We start from the raw sequence: 18,252 nt of genomic DNA, 5'->3' as shown, positions 1-18,252 counted from the left end.
TTCCATCATGTAAGGCTCTCAGACACAGGGCAACACACCGTCTTGTGTCAAACTGCCTTCAGTGGATGGACATCATTGTAAAGTTCTCTGAAACTTGTCGGAACGTACTCCTGAAGCTTTCTCTATAGCTTTTACTTATAATTTCTTCCATCAGGGCGCAGCAGCCAGGGGTGATTGAGGGAGTGGAGAGGGGAGGGCATAGGGGCAGCATAGCATATACTTGTCACCAGAGGGCAGAGGTGCTCTCACGCTTGCAGGGACGTCTCTAGCATCGGTGCTCAAGGGGGGGTGGGGGGCAAAAAGAGGTCCCAACTACAGAAGCGGCAGCAGAGACAGAGAGTATCTTCTTCCACCAGCCCAAAGGGCCCTCTGGAAGCTAGAAAGGAGGATAGTGAACCCCAAAGAGAGCAGCATGAAGAGCAGCCTGGGAGGAAAACCAGATTGTTGTAAACCAGAGCAAAATGAGCTCCCACCCACATGAACAGTAGTTCAAGAAGTGCTGTAGGAAGCAAGAAAATGTCCCCTCCTATCCAGCTTGCTTCCAAGACTATCAGAGCCAGAAGGCAATGATTTTGAACCTAATTTGATTAACTGAGGTCCAGAGAAGCTAAGTGATAACCGCAAGTTCTCATTACCACTAAGAAGCATAGTTGGGACTTGAACCCATGACCAGTGATCTTTCCCAGTGATCAGGGATGGCTGGGTCCTATTCTGGTAGAATTGACCATGAATGAACGTATGGTTCTAATTGAGAGGCACAGCTCAATCCTCTGTGACATCCTATTTTAAAGAAAGGCAGAAAAGGCCACTCAATAGAGTTAAAGACCAGAAGCTTACATCTCAGGGTTCTATTCCTGGTTCTGTCATCAACCCATCATGGCAAATGACCATATTGTCGTCTCTCCATGTTTTAAAGTGAGAATAACATCACCTGATTCCTGCGATCCTCCCTGGGGTCTTACACCAGTTAATGAGAACAACCAAAAAGTCCTCTGAATTCTTTAGAGATCATACATTCCTTGAAGGTGGGAATCAGATGTCACTCCCACTCTGCATATAGTATGCACACAATAGACAACTGCTGACTGATCAGAGAAGCTGAGGACCACTGATCCTGAACTTCTCCTATGTAGAGGCGGAGGCCTGGGAATCTTTCTAATATGGTTATGTGTCCCAGTAAAACTGAGGACTGGGGGTAGGACAAAAAACAGAGGGGATTCAACTACAAGGTGAATGTCACCAGAGGGAGGAATTTACGGAATAAAACTCAAGAGAAAAGTCTAACGGTTACTTACATCCATGGAGTAATGCTCAATCTGATAGATGGTGGTCAGCCCCTGGGTCGTGAAATAGTCCAGACATGATGAACAGCCCAACCTCGCTAAGAAACTGCAGAGGGAGGAGGGAAGAGGAAGGAGGAAACAGAAAAAGAAAGTTCACCCCAACTGCATTGGCAAGATAAAGGAAAACCCAACATTTTGCCCTGGGATGCCCTACATAAGAGATTAGGGGCAGATAAAATATATGTGGGGCCTTGGATTGGAGGTCTGGGGATGATTAGGGACACGAACTTTAGGTCTATCAAATTAAAATCAACTGTTTAAAGATGCCTGCAGAGCAGAGGTTTTTCAAATGGTGACTGGTGGAATTCTAGGGGTTCCATATCAGTGTCTTAGGAGCCATTGCAGGGGGTGAAAGGAAGGAGTCCAGTGCTCAGGTTTCCAGCCCTCTTGCCTCCTAGCTCTTCACTTCAAAAAGAGCATCTTTCCTTCCATTGTTTATACCTGGGGTTTCTGAGAATGGTTTATGTGGCTAAGAAAAAACTAGGCCACTATACTGTGAAGTCATCCATGCTTTTTGATTGGCATCCTCATCAAAATACAAACCCCCTCCTTTACGGCTCTGGTCTCAGATCAGTGATGCCACCACCGTCACAGAGCCAGATGCTGGCTGATGAGCCATGCCCTTTGCCACCCCTCTGACCCTGCTAGTACTGTTGCATCCATCACATGGGAACCAACACATATTATTCCAGCAGCCAAATGAAAAAAATCATTCTGCACATGAAGCAGGGCACTAGGCATGAGATTTGGGCACCGATGCTTGCCTCTGTTGGAAACAGAATTTTCCAGACTTCATGCCTTTCTTTCTTCTGGCTATCTGAACTCCCTTTCCTGGAATGTCCCCAGTTCCCATACGACAAAGCAAAAGAGGCCATCAGGTTCTTGAAAGTCCCTGTCAGTTTTACTAACATTCAAACTTTTTTTATGGACATCCAACTCCAAAATAATGATCCCATGGTGGCTGAGAGCTATGAGGCCTAGAGAGCAGGAAAGGGAGCGAGATAGCAAGTTGAGTGCCCATTTGGGAACCCCAGCCCTGAGCACCAATTTGAAGGCCACAGCTTACTGTAAAAATGTGTTGGAGGAGGAGGGGAGTAAGTGAAGATGTGGGAAACAGGCATGAAAAATTATATGCCTATCAACTCACATGTTCACTTTTTCCCATGCTGATTGTTGTGGTTTGCTTTGATTAAACGCTGCTGATGACTCCATAGATCAGAGATAACAGTGGCTGAACGTCAACCACTGGGCTGCTTTGCTTTCTTTCCAACTGTGCTATTAACTTTGACAGTGTCCACCCTCCACCACCCAGAGATGCTTAGGACAGGCCCCCAGGGGCGCATGCTGTAGACTCACCTGACAAGGCTGCAATCTGTGGGGTACGGAGGTGGGGGGGTGCAGTGGGAGGTGGATGGCATGGAGAGAGGGGGAGGGAGGGCCTGGGTGGGGCTGAGTCCATTCATGTCTCCAGCCATTGGCATGTGGGTGCCCATCATAGGAACTGAACAGAAGCAGGAGGAACAGAGAGGGTTACTGCCGTCATCACATACCAGCATCCCAGTGGTCCATCTCACCTGGCTTAATGTTACCAAGGGCCTCATCTACCAACCTTCCTTTTCAGTCTTATCTCTCACTACACCCATTTAAGCACCCTACATCTCCTTGAACAGAATAGTCGCCAAACTCCAAACTAATTACATACTTCTTGACCTTGGTACATTCTCTTAGGACAATCTCTTCCCACTTTGTTCTCTACTTCTAATGCTCTGTCCCAATTGCTTGCTGCTCCTGATGTTAATATAGTCTCCCTTGTATTTGTCTTCATGGGTTATATTTCTGTCTCCCTCACTAGGCTAGTCTCCTTAAGCATGGAGATTAGACCTTATACACGTCTGGGTCCCCACAGACCCGAGCACAGTGCCTGGCACAGAGCAGATGCTCAGAAAACTTAAGTGAACAAACGTGTGAATGAGAGAGGGCCCTTTGGAATATTGGTTTGGGAATGGGAGGCTTTATTGCAATATTTGTAGGGAACCAAATGCCTCATAAGGAAGGATGCAATGAAAGACCCCAGCTCTTTTTTCTGGTCCATTTCAGGATTATATTTGGGAACACCACCAACTTGGATTGGTTTCTTACTAAACCATAAACTGTAAACATTCACCTATAGAGAAGAAAAGCTCAATACCAATAATATTTATGAAACAAATTTTGTCTTCAGGTAAAAAAAAAAAAAAAAGAGCAAAATAACATATCTACAAAAAGATGAATGTAATTTGCTTCTACTTCAGTGAACAGTAGTGTGGCAAAGGGTAAAGGCCTCTGCCACCAACTAGCCAGCTAAAGAGCATAGGCCTAGCATGTCTTATCGGTTTCCCCTCTGACTTTCCTGATGCCATCAGAGGAAAATTATGAAGCATAAATAAGAAAAAGTAAGTAAACTGTTACACAAATGTGAAGGATCATTACCACTGCCGCTATTTTGTCATCTCAAGAAAAACCTGGGGACTCTAAGACATCACCAGAAAGAAAGCAAAAAATAAATGGTTCCTTTTCCTTTTCCTGTCAAAGCAGCAGACCTGCCAAAGGGTCAGGTTTAGAGTCTTAGGATGTATTTGTCACTAGTGAGAGAGCCGTCTGGCTCTAATGCCTTCATTGTCATACCAGGTAACCAAACCAAACCTCATATATCTCTTATCTCATTAAAATCTAAACATGTGCTATCAGAACCAGAAAGAGTCATAATCTTAGCCTCCCTTAACTTCTTTAAGAAAACCCAGTCTCTTCAAGGCAACAGTGAAATGCAAGTTTAAAGGCTTGATCAAAATAATGAACGATTTCTAGGACAAGACTGAGGCACTGTTTTATGAGGCTGATTATAGGATACATGGACAGTATTTAGGCTTTTGCATCCCTTCTGCATTTTTACCATCCTTTTTTCCTTTCAAGTTTGGGTATCCACTCTGCTAGGTTAAGTTCCAGTGGACAAGCTAATTATATTTACAGCAAAGCTATGCACCAATCATCATCCATGTCGAGGCCCGATTCTCACATTGTCTCTTATAGTTATACTTAGTTGATATGAGGAATCTGTGTGTGAATAAATAAAAGGGAGACTCCTTTCCCTATGTCAATTCTTTAATAACTGTGTATAGGATGGAAAAGATGAGTTGAGAAGCCCAAAAGTGTAGGGCCACAGATGCAAAAACTGTTAACTGTGCAGAGTGATAATTTTATGAATGGAAAACTGAGCCTTAGAGCAGAGAGGTGACTTGTCCAGAGTTATGCAGCTAACGCTGCAATAGAGTCCAGACTACCATCTATTTCTCTAGATTTTAAGTCCACCACACTATGCTACTTCCCACAAATTGGACATATTTCCTTTTGACTATCTAAAAGAATGTAGAAGGTGGGTCCCCATCCAGGTTGGCAGGAAGTGGACTGTTCTTTTTCACAGAGATCCTTATCCCTACTAAAGGAACAGCCTTCTCTGTCTCTACCAGTGTGCTTTGTAATGAACCATACATCTTACAAGTGAGAAAAAGTTCACCGTGAGACATTTAAGCTACTCAACTTTGATCTGTCCTGTCCACTGTGCCTCTCACATAGCTTCAAAGCAAGCCTTCCCCCCATCCCAGAGCAAAGTCTTCCCCTACACTAGTCCTATTGGTCCTCCAGCTGCAGCTAAAGGGAGATGCTCTTACTGTTGGCTCCCATGCCATCGGGAATGGTGGTGGGAGTGAGGGCGTTGCGCTGCTGAGGGTTGATAAGCTGGCTCACGGAAGGCAGCTTGTTCATGCTGTTCATTTTGTTCAGAGGTGGGGAGCTGTTACCATAGGAAGACTGAGACTGCATCGAGGTCCTGGGAACACAAACACGGGAAGGATGGTGAGCACAGGACACTGAAGAGTGGGGACTGGTCATTTCCAACAGGTCTCATATTAAAACACAGCCTTAACTGTACACTTGCAAAAATATTCCTCCAGAACAATGACAGGAACTTATTTGTGTTTCTATCTGAGAATCTCTCCTACCTTGGCAGGGATCACAAGGCTATCATCAAAGCGTGTGTTTCCTACATGAGTAGAGGACAAAGCTGAATATCTTCCTAAAGCATCTCCTTTGTGAGAGGGGAAATCATTGCATCCTCTTTTCCACTCTATTGTTTTCTGCATCCCTTTCAATGTGAAAATCAATAAGGGAAAAGAACTGAGTGAAGACCCAAAGGCTTATGAAAGACATGGGGACGCCAAGCTAAATGGCAGCTGAGGCATTTCACCTATAGCTTCCTAGGCCATTTGGGCATATGCAGAAAATAACCACAAAGCCAGTCAAACAGGGCATCTGGTAGCACAACCTGCCATCATGCAGAGGCCTCAACACGAAAGCATGCTTTCTCAGCTTAGCTGTTCATGGGCCATGAGGGAACCCATTGGAATGTCAACAGCCTCTCCACACAAGGGGAACCTGGGAGTCCAAACAACTGTTCCGTTAAGTTTCCACAAGTCTCTTGAGAGACAAAGAAAAAACAAAACAAAACAGTTTTCCATTCGGCGTTACTTCAATTTGGAAATTTACTAGAATTGGTTTGTCATATTATGTATTATGTTATATACGACATTCCCTATTCAACTGCCATTGCTGACTTTTCTCTTGAATATAGAACTAGTGATATCTACTAGAATCGGGGAAGGATATAGAGTCAGAAAAACAACGTTTAAGTCTCCCTCCAGCATATGTTAGAAAGCTATAGGTTCCTGTGCAAGCCAGTAAATATCCCTCATCAGAAAATGAAAATATATAAAAACTAAAAATATATACACTTACTGCATGAGTTAGATGCTAGAGGTGGGAAAACTAATAAGAAATGGTCACATCTCGGAGAAGCTCATAGAGTAGTGGATACATGGGGATAACAATCCAACCTACCTTGTAGGGCTATGGTGAGAACCAAAAAAGATAAGGTGAGGAAGAACTGTATACACCGTCAGGCATTTACAGTGAGTCATTATTGTGACCAGAGAATGAAGATTGGGCTGAGCATGTAAAAGGGGAAAACCTCCCTGTTTACACTCCTCAAATAAAATGTATTATTTTGTTCCTATTTGTCTCCTTCCTGCTGCAGCCATATTGTTATTAGAGAAGAGAGGAAAAATGTTTCTTTGAGTTTTATTTGCTTGTGTGTGTGTATGTGTATCAGATTTAGAAGGCTCTGTAAATGAATACAAGTTCCAAACAAACACGGTATAATAATGTTTGAAAAAATAACACGTGGCTCTAACACCTGAGTGCTACAGTCGTGCTAGGCTTGGACTTCAAAGCTGCCGCTCTGCATTCTCCATAATTACACAAAACAGGGAAGGCTCCATTCCATATCACTGAAGAGCCACAGCTAGAGGAATTCAAACAATATGCTATATTTGCATAAATGAACATGACAATGTGCAATTGACAATTCAGCTGCATTTTAGAATCACTGTCTTAAAGTAGGAGGGTATTGATTTCTCACTTTAGCCCTTGTCAAGAAGACAGGTTTAGATCCATGTTGTATAAATGGGTGTTTATATAATAAACTCTCCCAACTGTTAGATTCTTCAGGTTACCAAGTTCTCCTTTATCCATTTTCCAAATGAGTCTCACATCCCTGTGGAGGAGGACATGGGATGGCAGGGTAGGGATGGGCAGAAATGATTATGCCTGTTGTACAGATGGGTAAATATAAGACTCTAAGAAGAAATGTGCCCAAGTCACACATTGCTAACTGATGGGCTGAGAGGTCTCTTGGCTCCTATTCCAAGAGTTTTTCCTTTCATTCTGTGACACCTTCCCAGAAGTAAGACAGTGGAGTGCAATAGGTTACATCAAGAAGTGGCTGAAGTCGTGAGAGGAAATAGGTACAGGGAGCAAGGGATATAGTAAAGGGAGACCCAGCTATCCTCAAACCCACTCCATCCCTGTGTAGAAGCCTTGAATAAGAGTCAGCACATTTGAATACACTTAGGAACATCTGTAAGTCCATATCAAAGTGCAGGAACGTTCAGGGCAAGGTGACCAAGAGAAGCTTTGCCAGGTGCTTCTTCCTCTATCTTTGCCCACCACAAAGTAACAAAGATGCCAGGTTGCCCAGACTCCAGAGGCAGGTTGGTCCTCTGTGACCTAAATAAATGTCTACATATCTCTCCCATCCTCCCAAATCAGTCAAATGTACAGCAAGAGCTAATGGAAGCATTGCTTGAATCATTAATGCCCACCACTAGGAAAGTAAAAATGTATTTAAGAGCTATGAATTTTCCCTGGACCCTCAATTATAGTGAATGCCTTCTTCCAAATCCTGTTACAATTCCTTTCTCCTGTTTTTTGTGGTCTTTATTTTTGACCATTTTATTAGTTCATTTATTTTAAGCCACTTAAATTATTGTTGAGGAAGGTAGGTCACAAACCATAGACAAACAAAGAAGGAACATAAATTTTGGAGCCAATCGAAATATCAGAGTTCACATTCTCGATCTGACACAAATCAATTAAGTGACTTTGGGTATTATACAGGTCTCTGGAGTCTCATTTACTTAATCTGTAGAACAGGCATTACACTCACTCCAGAAGACTTGTTATGAAGATTAAAGGAGATTATGTAAGTGCCCTGGACATTGTCCTACAATTTGTCCTAGAATTCCACCAAAGGATTCCTTCTTTGGCCTTAAATCTTCCATTGCTAGTGAAAAAGCAACTCTAGTGGAATTTGGCAATACATCAGGGTGAATCTATTTTACCAAACCACTTTTGCATGGTGGGATCCCAGAGGGGAAAGGGATATTGGGGGTAGAGCAAAACACCGTGGATATGGGGCAGGTCAGAAAAAGGGAAGACATGAACATGAGAAAAGGAATTGTTCCTCCTCGAAATTTTGCCCAGTACCTCCCCACATGTAACTTTTCTCTCTAGCTGAGGAATCTTGCTTCTAAAGACAAAAGGCAGCATTTATTCTCCAGCTAGATCAACTGTAATTATAAAATATATGCATTTATATAAACATCACTATAAACACATTAAAAACTTCCATAAAAATAGGGTGAAAGGGAAAAAAAAAACTTCCGGAAGAAAAAAACCAACATTAAAAAATTAAACATACTCACTAACACTTTAAGGAATTCGTGAATTCCTTAAAAGGGATTAGAAAGTTTTTAGATTAATTGAAAACGGTGCCAATGTAACAGGATCATCTGATTTTACTATTATACTTCTATCTAAAACATAAACATGTTTATTCTCAAGTATTTTTCTTGTTTTTCTTAAGTATTTTTCTAAGTGACTATATTAATTTTATTTAGAACGGTTGTTTTTGAAGTTTTTAAAAATTGTTATTCAAAGATCAGAACGTATTGTAATTTTTTTTCTTAAACCTATGCACAACAGGTTCTACTACAGATTTCTGGATATTTCCTAACACCAGTGTCACGGAAGCCAATTTATTTAATAAACTGGAATTTGATTTAAATTTCTTCTAGTGAACTTGGCAACTGAAGATATAACTCAAGGTTTATTCAGAGATGTGAACAAATGATGCTATAGTGCCTAGCTCTTTATGATGAAATTAAACATGCACACGGCTAAAATAAATTTTCAAGTTAACATGGGCATTGAAATTTATTTTTAGGACTGATGGCCTTGATACAGAGTATCTTAAATAAAAACACCAACTATGACAATAGTGTAGACAGAACCAAAGTGACCTATTCTTCTTGTTCTTTAGACTTACACATGGTACTTCAAGCACTTAAATGAAAATATTCTAGCATTTAAGGAATTTAAAAAAGCAAAAGAGACAGAAAAGAAAAACTGCGAGATAAACCAAGATGCAAAAGTTTATTGAAAATTAAAATCACACATCCATAAAGCAACAGCCTCAATAACAAGAAATCATTGCTGTGGTGACAAAGAATAAAGAGCTGGTGACCTGGTGTGGGGAGCAGATTTTTTTAGTCTTTATACTATTATTTAAAAATATGATTTAAAATGGAAATAGATTCTCTAAAGTCTTTGAACCAAAAAAGAAAAATTATCTATTCTTCCTGTCTTTAATTTTTAGGCCAGGAGTGTTGATTTAAAAATGTGTCTGCTTGGACATCACTTAAATAAAGCATAAGTGTCCTGGACAAGGCAATTTGAACAGTGTCAGTGATATGGCTGATTTTACGGAGCTCCAATCAAAGGAGTTAATTATAGATTTGGTGAGAGGACTTTGAATTCCATTGTGGACATGGAAGAATGATATATGACTGCCTGAAAGAATATTACTGGGGTAGTTTTACCCTCCTCTTAAAATGACAAAAGAGGTTTACCTGCCTTGGGGTCCAAACACAAATTTTGGAGGGTTTCCAAAAGCAAGGAAGACTATCACATCAGATGCTGACATGGGGTGGCAGTGGCAGGTCCTGACACAGAATTAATGAACTTTCTACTACATATGAGGGGAGGATACTGACAATGCAAGTTCTCAAAAAGAAGAAAAGATCATTCCCCGCAGTGGCTACTCAGGGTAGTTATTACCTCTCTGCCCAGCAGTACATTTGACACCTTAGCTTGTTACTATTTGCAGTATCATTGCATGACCAGCATTAAAAGGGCCTGAGTCTCTCAGTCACCTACAGTTTACTTCTGCCCAGACAATAACAACTTTTTTTTCTCCTTTTCTTAAAAAGACATCTTAAGTTTGAGACCTGCTCAAAAGCTTCTTCATGAGTTTTAGAAACACAACAGAAGGTAACAGAAAAGGGTTCCAATAAACATCGTAATGCCCCTCTTCCCAACCTGAGCTCCTCCCTCCCAAGAAACAACACAAAAGCTCACAGACAGACACAGGGGTTCCTGATGGACCAATGCTAGATCTAAGGATACAGAATCTGCAGAAAATGTCCTTTCTTGTACAGTTTTGAGTCCCTTCAAAGATTTTCTTACTAGTGGCTGTGTGCCTTTGAGCAGTTGGGTCTCTGAGCCAAAGTGTCTTCAAGTCCTGGCTACGAGGGCTTGATACACACACACACACACACACACACACACACACACACACGGAAACACAACAAACACGTAACGCTCAAAATACAGAGATGGGGCTCTATGGGTACACTGATCGGTTTGGGGGGCTGGAATGTCTAAAGAAGACGTCAGATTGCCTCGGGCTTTCTCTCCGGGGCTCCACAAGCTCATTCCTGAAGCAGGCTGAAAGGAGACTGCAGAGAGGAACCAGAGAAAAGAAAAGATGAAGGCTTAGGACTTCATATATTCACATCAACTGAATACAGAAACACATCCTTCTACCTTCATGATCATAGTATAGTCAGAACAGAATGCCACACGGCTATTTTTGTTCCTTCCTCTTTACCTTCCTTTAAGATTACTCAGAGATGACTTCCCAAGATTTTTATGAAGAAGAAATGAGAGAAGGCAATGGTAACTATCTAGAACTATTAGAATCACTTGTGGAACTTTAAAAAAATGCATTTTCCCGGATCCTTTCTGAGACCAGGCTGGGACCCAGGCATACACATACTTTTAAGAAATTCCACAAGTTACTCAGTTGAGGACTACTGATACAAGGTAGGTCAAGATGCTTAGTATGGTGCTTGGCATATTGGACTCAATTAATTGCAAAAAGGAATGCAGAGTCAAGAAGTAACTTCAATCTTTTGTAAAATGTCATCTGCCCAATTATGATACCTCATTACTGTTCCTGTCTAGCCTAACTCTGAAGTATGAAGAAATATGATCTTATCAGTCTGGGGGCTGTGTCATCATGCCTTTGTAAAGAACTACTAATGAGCATTTTGCATGTGCCCAGATTGTGATGGATAAATATCCTAATCCTTTCAGTCACAAACTTGGCCTAGAAATGCACATATCAAACTCACCAAAACAACTTTTGCATAATGAAGAAATCAATTATGACACAAGGATGCCAGGAACAAATCCTCTTATTTTCCTAAGGGTTGTGCAACCCTATGAACTGTTTGGGAATTACTGCCCAGATGGCTTTTGAATCACATTTGGTTACTCCTTGCAAAGGAACAAAGCAATTTTCACTTGGTCAGTGCTGAGATTTAGTAAGCCATCTCACCAGCAAGAATTGAGATCATCTTAAAGAAGATGCCAGAATACAAATTAGTAGGGAAGCAATTTATTACCAACTAAAGAACAATGGCTTCGACTTCTTGTGTGGATATTACATCTTGGGGCTTCTCTTGGACCAAGGGTTGAATAAGACAACATGCAGAAATCATCTTTCACTTATGAAAAAAATGTCTGGACCAGAGAATTACACACTGAGACTAGAACTGAGACAAGTTCTGCAATGAGACGTGAGACCTTAGAAAAGTGATTTAATCTATCTGAATTTAATTAATCTGAGGGTGTTTTTCTGCATTACCACTTCAGAGCTAATAAATCTCTGTCCTGACAACTTCCTAACATTTTCGTGAAGTTCTAAACTAACTGTGTAAACTGTAAAGGCTTGTGCAGTGCCATGACCTATAAGGTTGAACCACATGAAACTGCCCATATTTACCTTTTTTTTATCTATGAAACTAGCAATTTCAAACAAATATTCTGGAAGTGTGGAGAATTTCTAAGTCAGACTTAGAAATATGGTATTAGTCATATCTGTCAGTGAGAGAGAGAAAGATTTGTGTCTTCTGCTTTCTTCTACATTGATAATTCTGAAAATATTACTTGCTTCTTTCTCAGATACATGAATCTGAGGAAGAATTATCAACATTCTTGAAGAAAATCGTAGCCAGATGAGCTTAAAGAAATAGGACTTTACACTGAAACCACAAGGGTAAATACCAACTACCTGATACAGGGACAGAAAAATGGGAATGAATGCTTGCTTTGTGTTTTCTTATTATGACTTTCTTAACTAATGAAGCAGTCCAGAATATTGTAAAGAGCTATGTCTTCCAGATCTGATTCTAGTCTCAGATTTATTATGAACTGGCTATGAAATCACAGGTGTAGTTCATTGGGCCTCAGTTTCCCCAGCTCTAGCACAAAGGGGTTAGAACTATAGTCTTGAAGATCCTGTTCTGCTCCAATATTCTCTGACCTATATCATTGATACTAATAAGCCGCGATCATCAAGTGATCATAAAGGAGAAGGAAACACTAAGAGCTCCTCAGGATGTCATACATTTGTATTAAAATCAAAGTACATCTATTCTGTAGAAACTTAAAAATAATTCTCCAGAGTTGGGCTAAGTAAAATTTTAACAAAGTAATGCTGCTCTCAGATCAGATCTTACCCAAGAAGGAGGGTAAATTACAGAAGAAAAAAAATGAACAAGAGATAGTATTGGTCAAAAGTACACATGTCATAAAGATTGCTAAAATGGTCTCAAGTGGCTTCTGCAAAACTGTCTTAAGAGTTAATGTCCCTTGAAAATATGACGGTAAGGAGTCTGGTGGCAAGAATGGGTCCAATTTGTCCTCTCACTAGATTCTGGCTCCTATGAACATAACTCCCTATGTTTATTCCAATGTGAGCCATTCAACTAAAATCAAATTTCCTTATAAATGGAATAAAGCCTACTTACAGCTATAACAACTCGATTCACAAAAACTCGGTGTAATATTTATCCTCCAGAAAGCCTATGATCATGAAGGTAATTGTGAAGGAATTTTTGAAAAAGGAAAACCATGCACAAATGAAAAGCAAGCAGCGAGAAAACATATAGTGAGGAACTAATAGAAGCAATTAAACTGAAAATATTTTATTGCTACCTCATACAGAGTGTATTCTCCTCCCACTAATTTTCACTCTACTATAAAGAAAAGCATAAAATTGATTCCTTACCAGCATAACATATTGGTACTAAGTTTTTGCAAAGGAAATCACAGGCTATCATAGGCATTTTCCAAGCTGATGTATTCTTTTCAAATGATTGCCAGGAATTAGATTTCCAGTTTTCTTTGTCTAATCATTCGTGCTCTTTCTTGAAGCTTTGTATAAAAATAAAAGAGCTGAAAAAAACTGAGCTGAAGAATACAGCAACGGGAGAATTTATATAAATGTATATCAATCATTGGAGGGAGACCCATGTATATATAATGTAACAAAGACATAATTAGACCAAATGTCTATATTTTGCAAAGATTTCATTTTGTAGTCTGTTATATTTCCATGCACAAGTTATCACAGCTGAAGTTAGCTCTTATACACTGTGAGACAAGCACTCAAAAACATGCAATGATACATATAAATGGACACCACAGGAAACTATGGGGCTACAAATTCCTCGCTAGTTATCTGTGACCACACATGCAAAAAAGTGAAAATATGTCTCTAAAATCTTTTGAGCTTCTTAAAATAATAATTTTAAGATATAGTTTCTTCTTTGATGAAATAGATTGTTTTATGGAATATTAATTATAAATAAAACAATTTCCCTTTAGAGCAATGCAAGCCAATTAGGCTAGATAAGTTATAAGCCCTGGATAACTCATCATCCAGGGACATGGGACTATATATCCTTGTGTACTCCATGTAAAACAAACAAATGCACCTGCCCCCAACTGAAACAGATCATCTTGGCCTGTAAAATCTCTAAAATTATGACAAAACTATTCCTTCTACTGTATAATCTAGACAGGTTGTTTAAAATTGTCCTATGAACTTACATGATACTGAGAATAAACTTCCAGAGCTTTCTTAAGATTCAAAAGGTGTTCTGGTTAGGAATTCACCACCAAACTGTAAACTATAGGAAGGCGGGAACCTCAACTATCTCATCTCTATTTTTACTGCTTTCACGTAGCAGATCTTCGGTAAAAAGCTTATTACACGAGTCACGTCAACTATTCCAGTCTTAGCTGATGATGAACCATATTTTGTGTCTAGATGGGCATGTCTTTTTCAGCCAGAAGAAAGACAAGAGAAGCCTCTGTTAAAGGCTGCTGTTGTTTTGTTAGATACTGAAATGACACCTTAAAAGACTTACTAAAATCTTTTAATACCTCTCTACTTTAGAATATATAGATTAGCTTCCAGATACTCCTATCAAAAAATATGAACCTCAAGAAGCCATGAAGGAGCCACTCTTTTATCTAGAAGAAGGATTGGCAAACTATAGTGAATGGGCCAAACCTGGCCCATAAACTAAGAACAGTTTTTACATTTTTACAAGGTAGGAAAAATTCAAAAGAAGAAGAATGTTTCATGACAAGTAAAAATTATATGAAATTCAAACTTCAGTGTCCATAAAATAAAACTTTATTGCAATAGCTGCTCTCATTTGTTTACATATTGTCTGTGGTTTGCTGCTGTGCTTCTGAACTGGGGAGCTACAAGAGACCATATATATGGACCAGAAAGCCTAAGATATTTACTACTGGTGCTTTACAGAAAATAAAGTTTGCCAACCCCTGTGCTAGAGGGTCAGACCTTTCAAACCACACCATTTAATACTGACAGAACTTTTCCTGTTAAAAAAAGGCAGGAAATCACGGAGCAACTAGTTCAGCATGATCTGCTATGGATTAGTTCTTCTGAGGTCATTTTGGCTAAGCCAAACACTTCCAGAGTGAACTGGTGACGATCTGAGAGTATGTCTTAATAGCATGACATGCATATCTTGGAGAAGGCATTTATCCCCTTTTGGTTTGTAAATGATGTTACAAGTCTATTTCTTTGATTCCTCTTGTATGAGTTTATAAGAACTAAATCAGTTTTGCACTTGAATGTTTTAATATATATTTCTATCTGATATCCTAAAGACTACATAGGATTGGCAATGGGAATTCTGTAACCTTGAATTCTAATTCTCCTTTGGAGTACCCTGTGTCCCCAAGGAACCGCCTGATTCAAATTTCCAGTCAGCCTTACTCTAAAACCTTATAATTATGATTTGCAAACTTTTGTGCCAGAAGTGAATGGTGAGATCTCTTCCAGGCAAAAAAGGTCTTAAATGCTCAAAGAGCCTGAAGTCCTTTAAAGAGAGAGCACACTTATTTTCTATTCCCCTGCTGCCCACCCCATACCTCATAGTCAGTAGGTATGGGCTCAGAGGATGCCTTCTGACTATCAGAAATACAGTCCAACCTTCTCACCTACATTTATTTTGATTTAAAAAAGAAAAACAATCTCTTTTTATTACACTTTCCATAGGTATCTCTCTAGAGTAGCTAATAATATATGAGAAAAGATCCACTATTTATTGCTCATTTACATTTCTATTGTAAAAGACAATCTTTGACTTAGGCAAGATGGTTTTGGTTTTATTTATTTATTTTTGCCTGAAGAATAAAGTCAAATGCTTGAATTACTAAAATGACCCCCAAATGTCTATATTTTACATCTATCTACAGAGACTCTGGCAATACTTCCAGTACAGACACAATAGTTTTTAAGCTAACAAGTGATTATTCTTAACCACAGAAGGGTAAGTATAAGTGGAGTCCTGATTCACCAACTTCTCTTCCTTTTACAAGAGCTATTTTATTCTGGTTAGTCATAAAACAATTAACATAATCAAAGATACAAGAATCTAGGTAAAACTTAACATGTAAATAGGTTGTATGTATATTCTAATATGGTTGCAAAATCTGACCTCATTGATGTAAACATGTATCGCTGGAAGAAGACCTAGAATGGGGATGTTAAAACACGGCAATATGATGCCACTTTGCCCTTCTGCATCTAGATGTTTGCCAAATGAGCACGCACTGGGACTCTGAATCCTCAACACAGCACTCAAGTCACTTATAGTAAAACCTATGTGCTGTCTCTATAACAGTTTTCCCAAAAGTGGATTGTGTGCGTCCCAGGAGAGGGACAAGATAATCTATCGAGACAAGGAAGACAACATGTTTTAAAACAGACACATCATTACTAGAATAGAGTGTGTACTCAAAGTTCTACTATTGATAGACGTGTTTGGATCAGAGGCATAGAGAAGAGAACTAATTCTGTTAGTGTGAGTCTTTTTTGTAATTCACTTGAAATGGTTTGTATTCAATTGCAAAATGTAGGTGGAACTTCTCAAAGGGAAGGTTATAAGAAACCCAGAAGATTGTTGAAGTGAAAAAAGGTGCCCCACACCAGCCCATCTGAACCTACCATATTCTGCTCACAACCTCATCTTTTACATCACCCGACAATCACCCTGTTGCTGATCTGAATAAACAGTCATCTTACTCACGTCTCCTAAAAGGACACAGGGACACACTCACTGTTTCTGAAGTAAATGTTGGTGTTGCTGTTGTTGCTGCTGCCTGTATGTTTCAATCGTGTGCTGAGGAAGGTACTGCATGAGTTCCAGGGATTCTTTGATCTTCAGCAGCATTTCGTAAGTCTCACGACCCCTCACCTATGTCAAAGAGCAGAAGAAAAGTGAAGAAAAAATGAAGAGCTGTAGAACTATCAGAAGTACAGTCAATGCTCATTATTTGTGGATTCTGCATGGACGAATTCGCCTACTTGTTAACATTTATTTGTAACAGGAAAAACAACACTGGCAGGCTTTGCAGTCATTCACAGACATGCGCAGAGTGATGAAAAGCTGATTCAACCATTGTGCAAGTTCCCAGCTGAGGGGGAAGAAGGCGATGCTCCACCTTTTTGTTTCAGATCTCATGCTGGAAACAGATGTCCTTCTCTAGTCTAGTTAGGGCCACATTTTTCACTTTTTGTGGGTGATTTTTCCATTTAAAATAGTTCCCAAGGGCAGCTGCCATGCTATCTCATGTTCCTAAGTGCAAGAAGGCTGTGACGTGCCTTATGGAGATAATATGTGCTAGATAAGCTTAGGTCAGCCATGAGTTATAGTGCTATGGGCAGTGAGTTCAATGTTAATGAATCAACAGCATATATTAAATAAGAAACACACATGAAACAAGGTAATGCATTGATCAGTTACTAAATACACGACCAGAGGCTCACAGGAACCTAATCCTGTATTTCCTCTAGGAGCAATGATTCAGTATTTGCTAGTACAGTGTTCACAGTGACTTTATAAAGCATAAGTACCACAAATAACTAGAATTAACTGTAATTACCTCTAGAATGACACATGTTTTCAGCAGAGGTAAAATGTGCTTCCTTCTTTAAGAGAGTCTCTTAAAAGCTTTAAAAAGTCTGAGCAGATATTTACAATAGCCAGGACATGGAAGCAACCTAAGTGTCCATTGACAGATGAATGGATAAAGAAGATGTGGCACATATATACAATGGAATATTACTCAGCCATAAAAAGAAACAAAATTGAGTTATTTGTAGTGACGTGGATGGACCTAGAGTCTGTCATACAGAGTGAAGTAAGTCAGAAAGAGAAAAACAAATATCGTATGCTAACACATATATATGGAATCTAAAAAAAAAAAAAAGATGATCATGAAGAACCTAGGGGCAAGACGGGAATAAAGACGCAGACCTACTAGAGAATGGACTTGAGGACACGGGGAGGGGGAAGGGTAAGCTGGGACAAAGTGAGAGAGTGGCATGGACATATATACACTACCAAATGTAAAATAGATAGCTAGTGGGAAGCAGCTGCATAGCACAGGGAGATCAGCTCAGTGCTTTGTGACCAGCTAGAAGGGTGGGATGCAGGGGTGGGAGGGAGGGAGATGCAACAGGGAAGAGATATGGGAACATATGTATATGTATAACTGATTCACTTTGTTATAGAGCAGAAACTAACACACCATTGTAAAGCAATTATACTCCAATAAAAATGTTAAAAAAAAAAAAGTCTGAGCAGGACCAGGACTAGAGACAGGCAAGTGGAGAACAAAGGGCACTTGCCTGACCCCGAGAGTGAGTGTCTGTTTACCCTGTGCACCCTAGCACATCACTTGTCTCCTCCCTGAGCATGAGAGGCAGAGTTTGTCAGAATTCAGAAATGGAAAGATTTTCTCTACC

General features: G+C 39.8%; 1 protein-coding gene across 6 annotated transcripts in view; it reads right to left on the bottom strand.

The window, feature by feature from the left end:
• The window catches only part of TP63 (tumor protein p63), a 223,640-nt gene that overhangs the window by 4,820 nt on the left and 200,568 nt on the right, over positions 1-18,252 (bottom strand). For 5 of the 6 annotated variants that reach the window (XM_036851102.1, XM_036851103.1, XM_036851104.1 and 2 more), the window contains 4 exons: positions 16,563-16,699; positions 5,048-5,205; positions 2,700-2,844; positions 1,296-1,389 (listed from right to left, as the gene is read on the bottom strand). In XM_036851102.1, coding sequence (XP_036706997.1) covers positions 1,296-1,389; positions 2,700-2,844; positions 5,048-5,205; positions 16,563-16,699 — 534 coding nt within the window. Of the gene's footprint in view, positions 1-1,295; positions 1,390-2,699; positions 2,845-5,047; positions 5,206-9,190; positions 10,571-16,562; positions 16,700-18,252 lie in introns of those variants that run through there. The other variant, XM_036851106.1, reaches the window with a different exon arrangement.

This window comes from Balaenoptera musculus, chromosome 4 (assembly GCF_009873245.2).
Source record: "Balaenoptera musculus isolate JJ_BM4_2016_0621 chromosome 4, mBalMus1.pri.v3, whole genome shotgun sequence".
NCBI lineage: Eukaryota > Metazoa > Chordata > Mammalia > Artiodactyla > Balaenopteridae > Balaenoptera > Balaenoptera musculus.
This window is presented reverse-complemented; position numbering and strand designations above follow the sequence as displayed.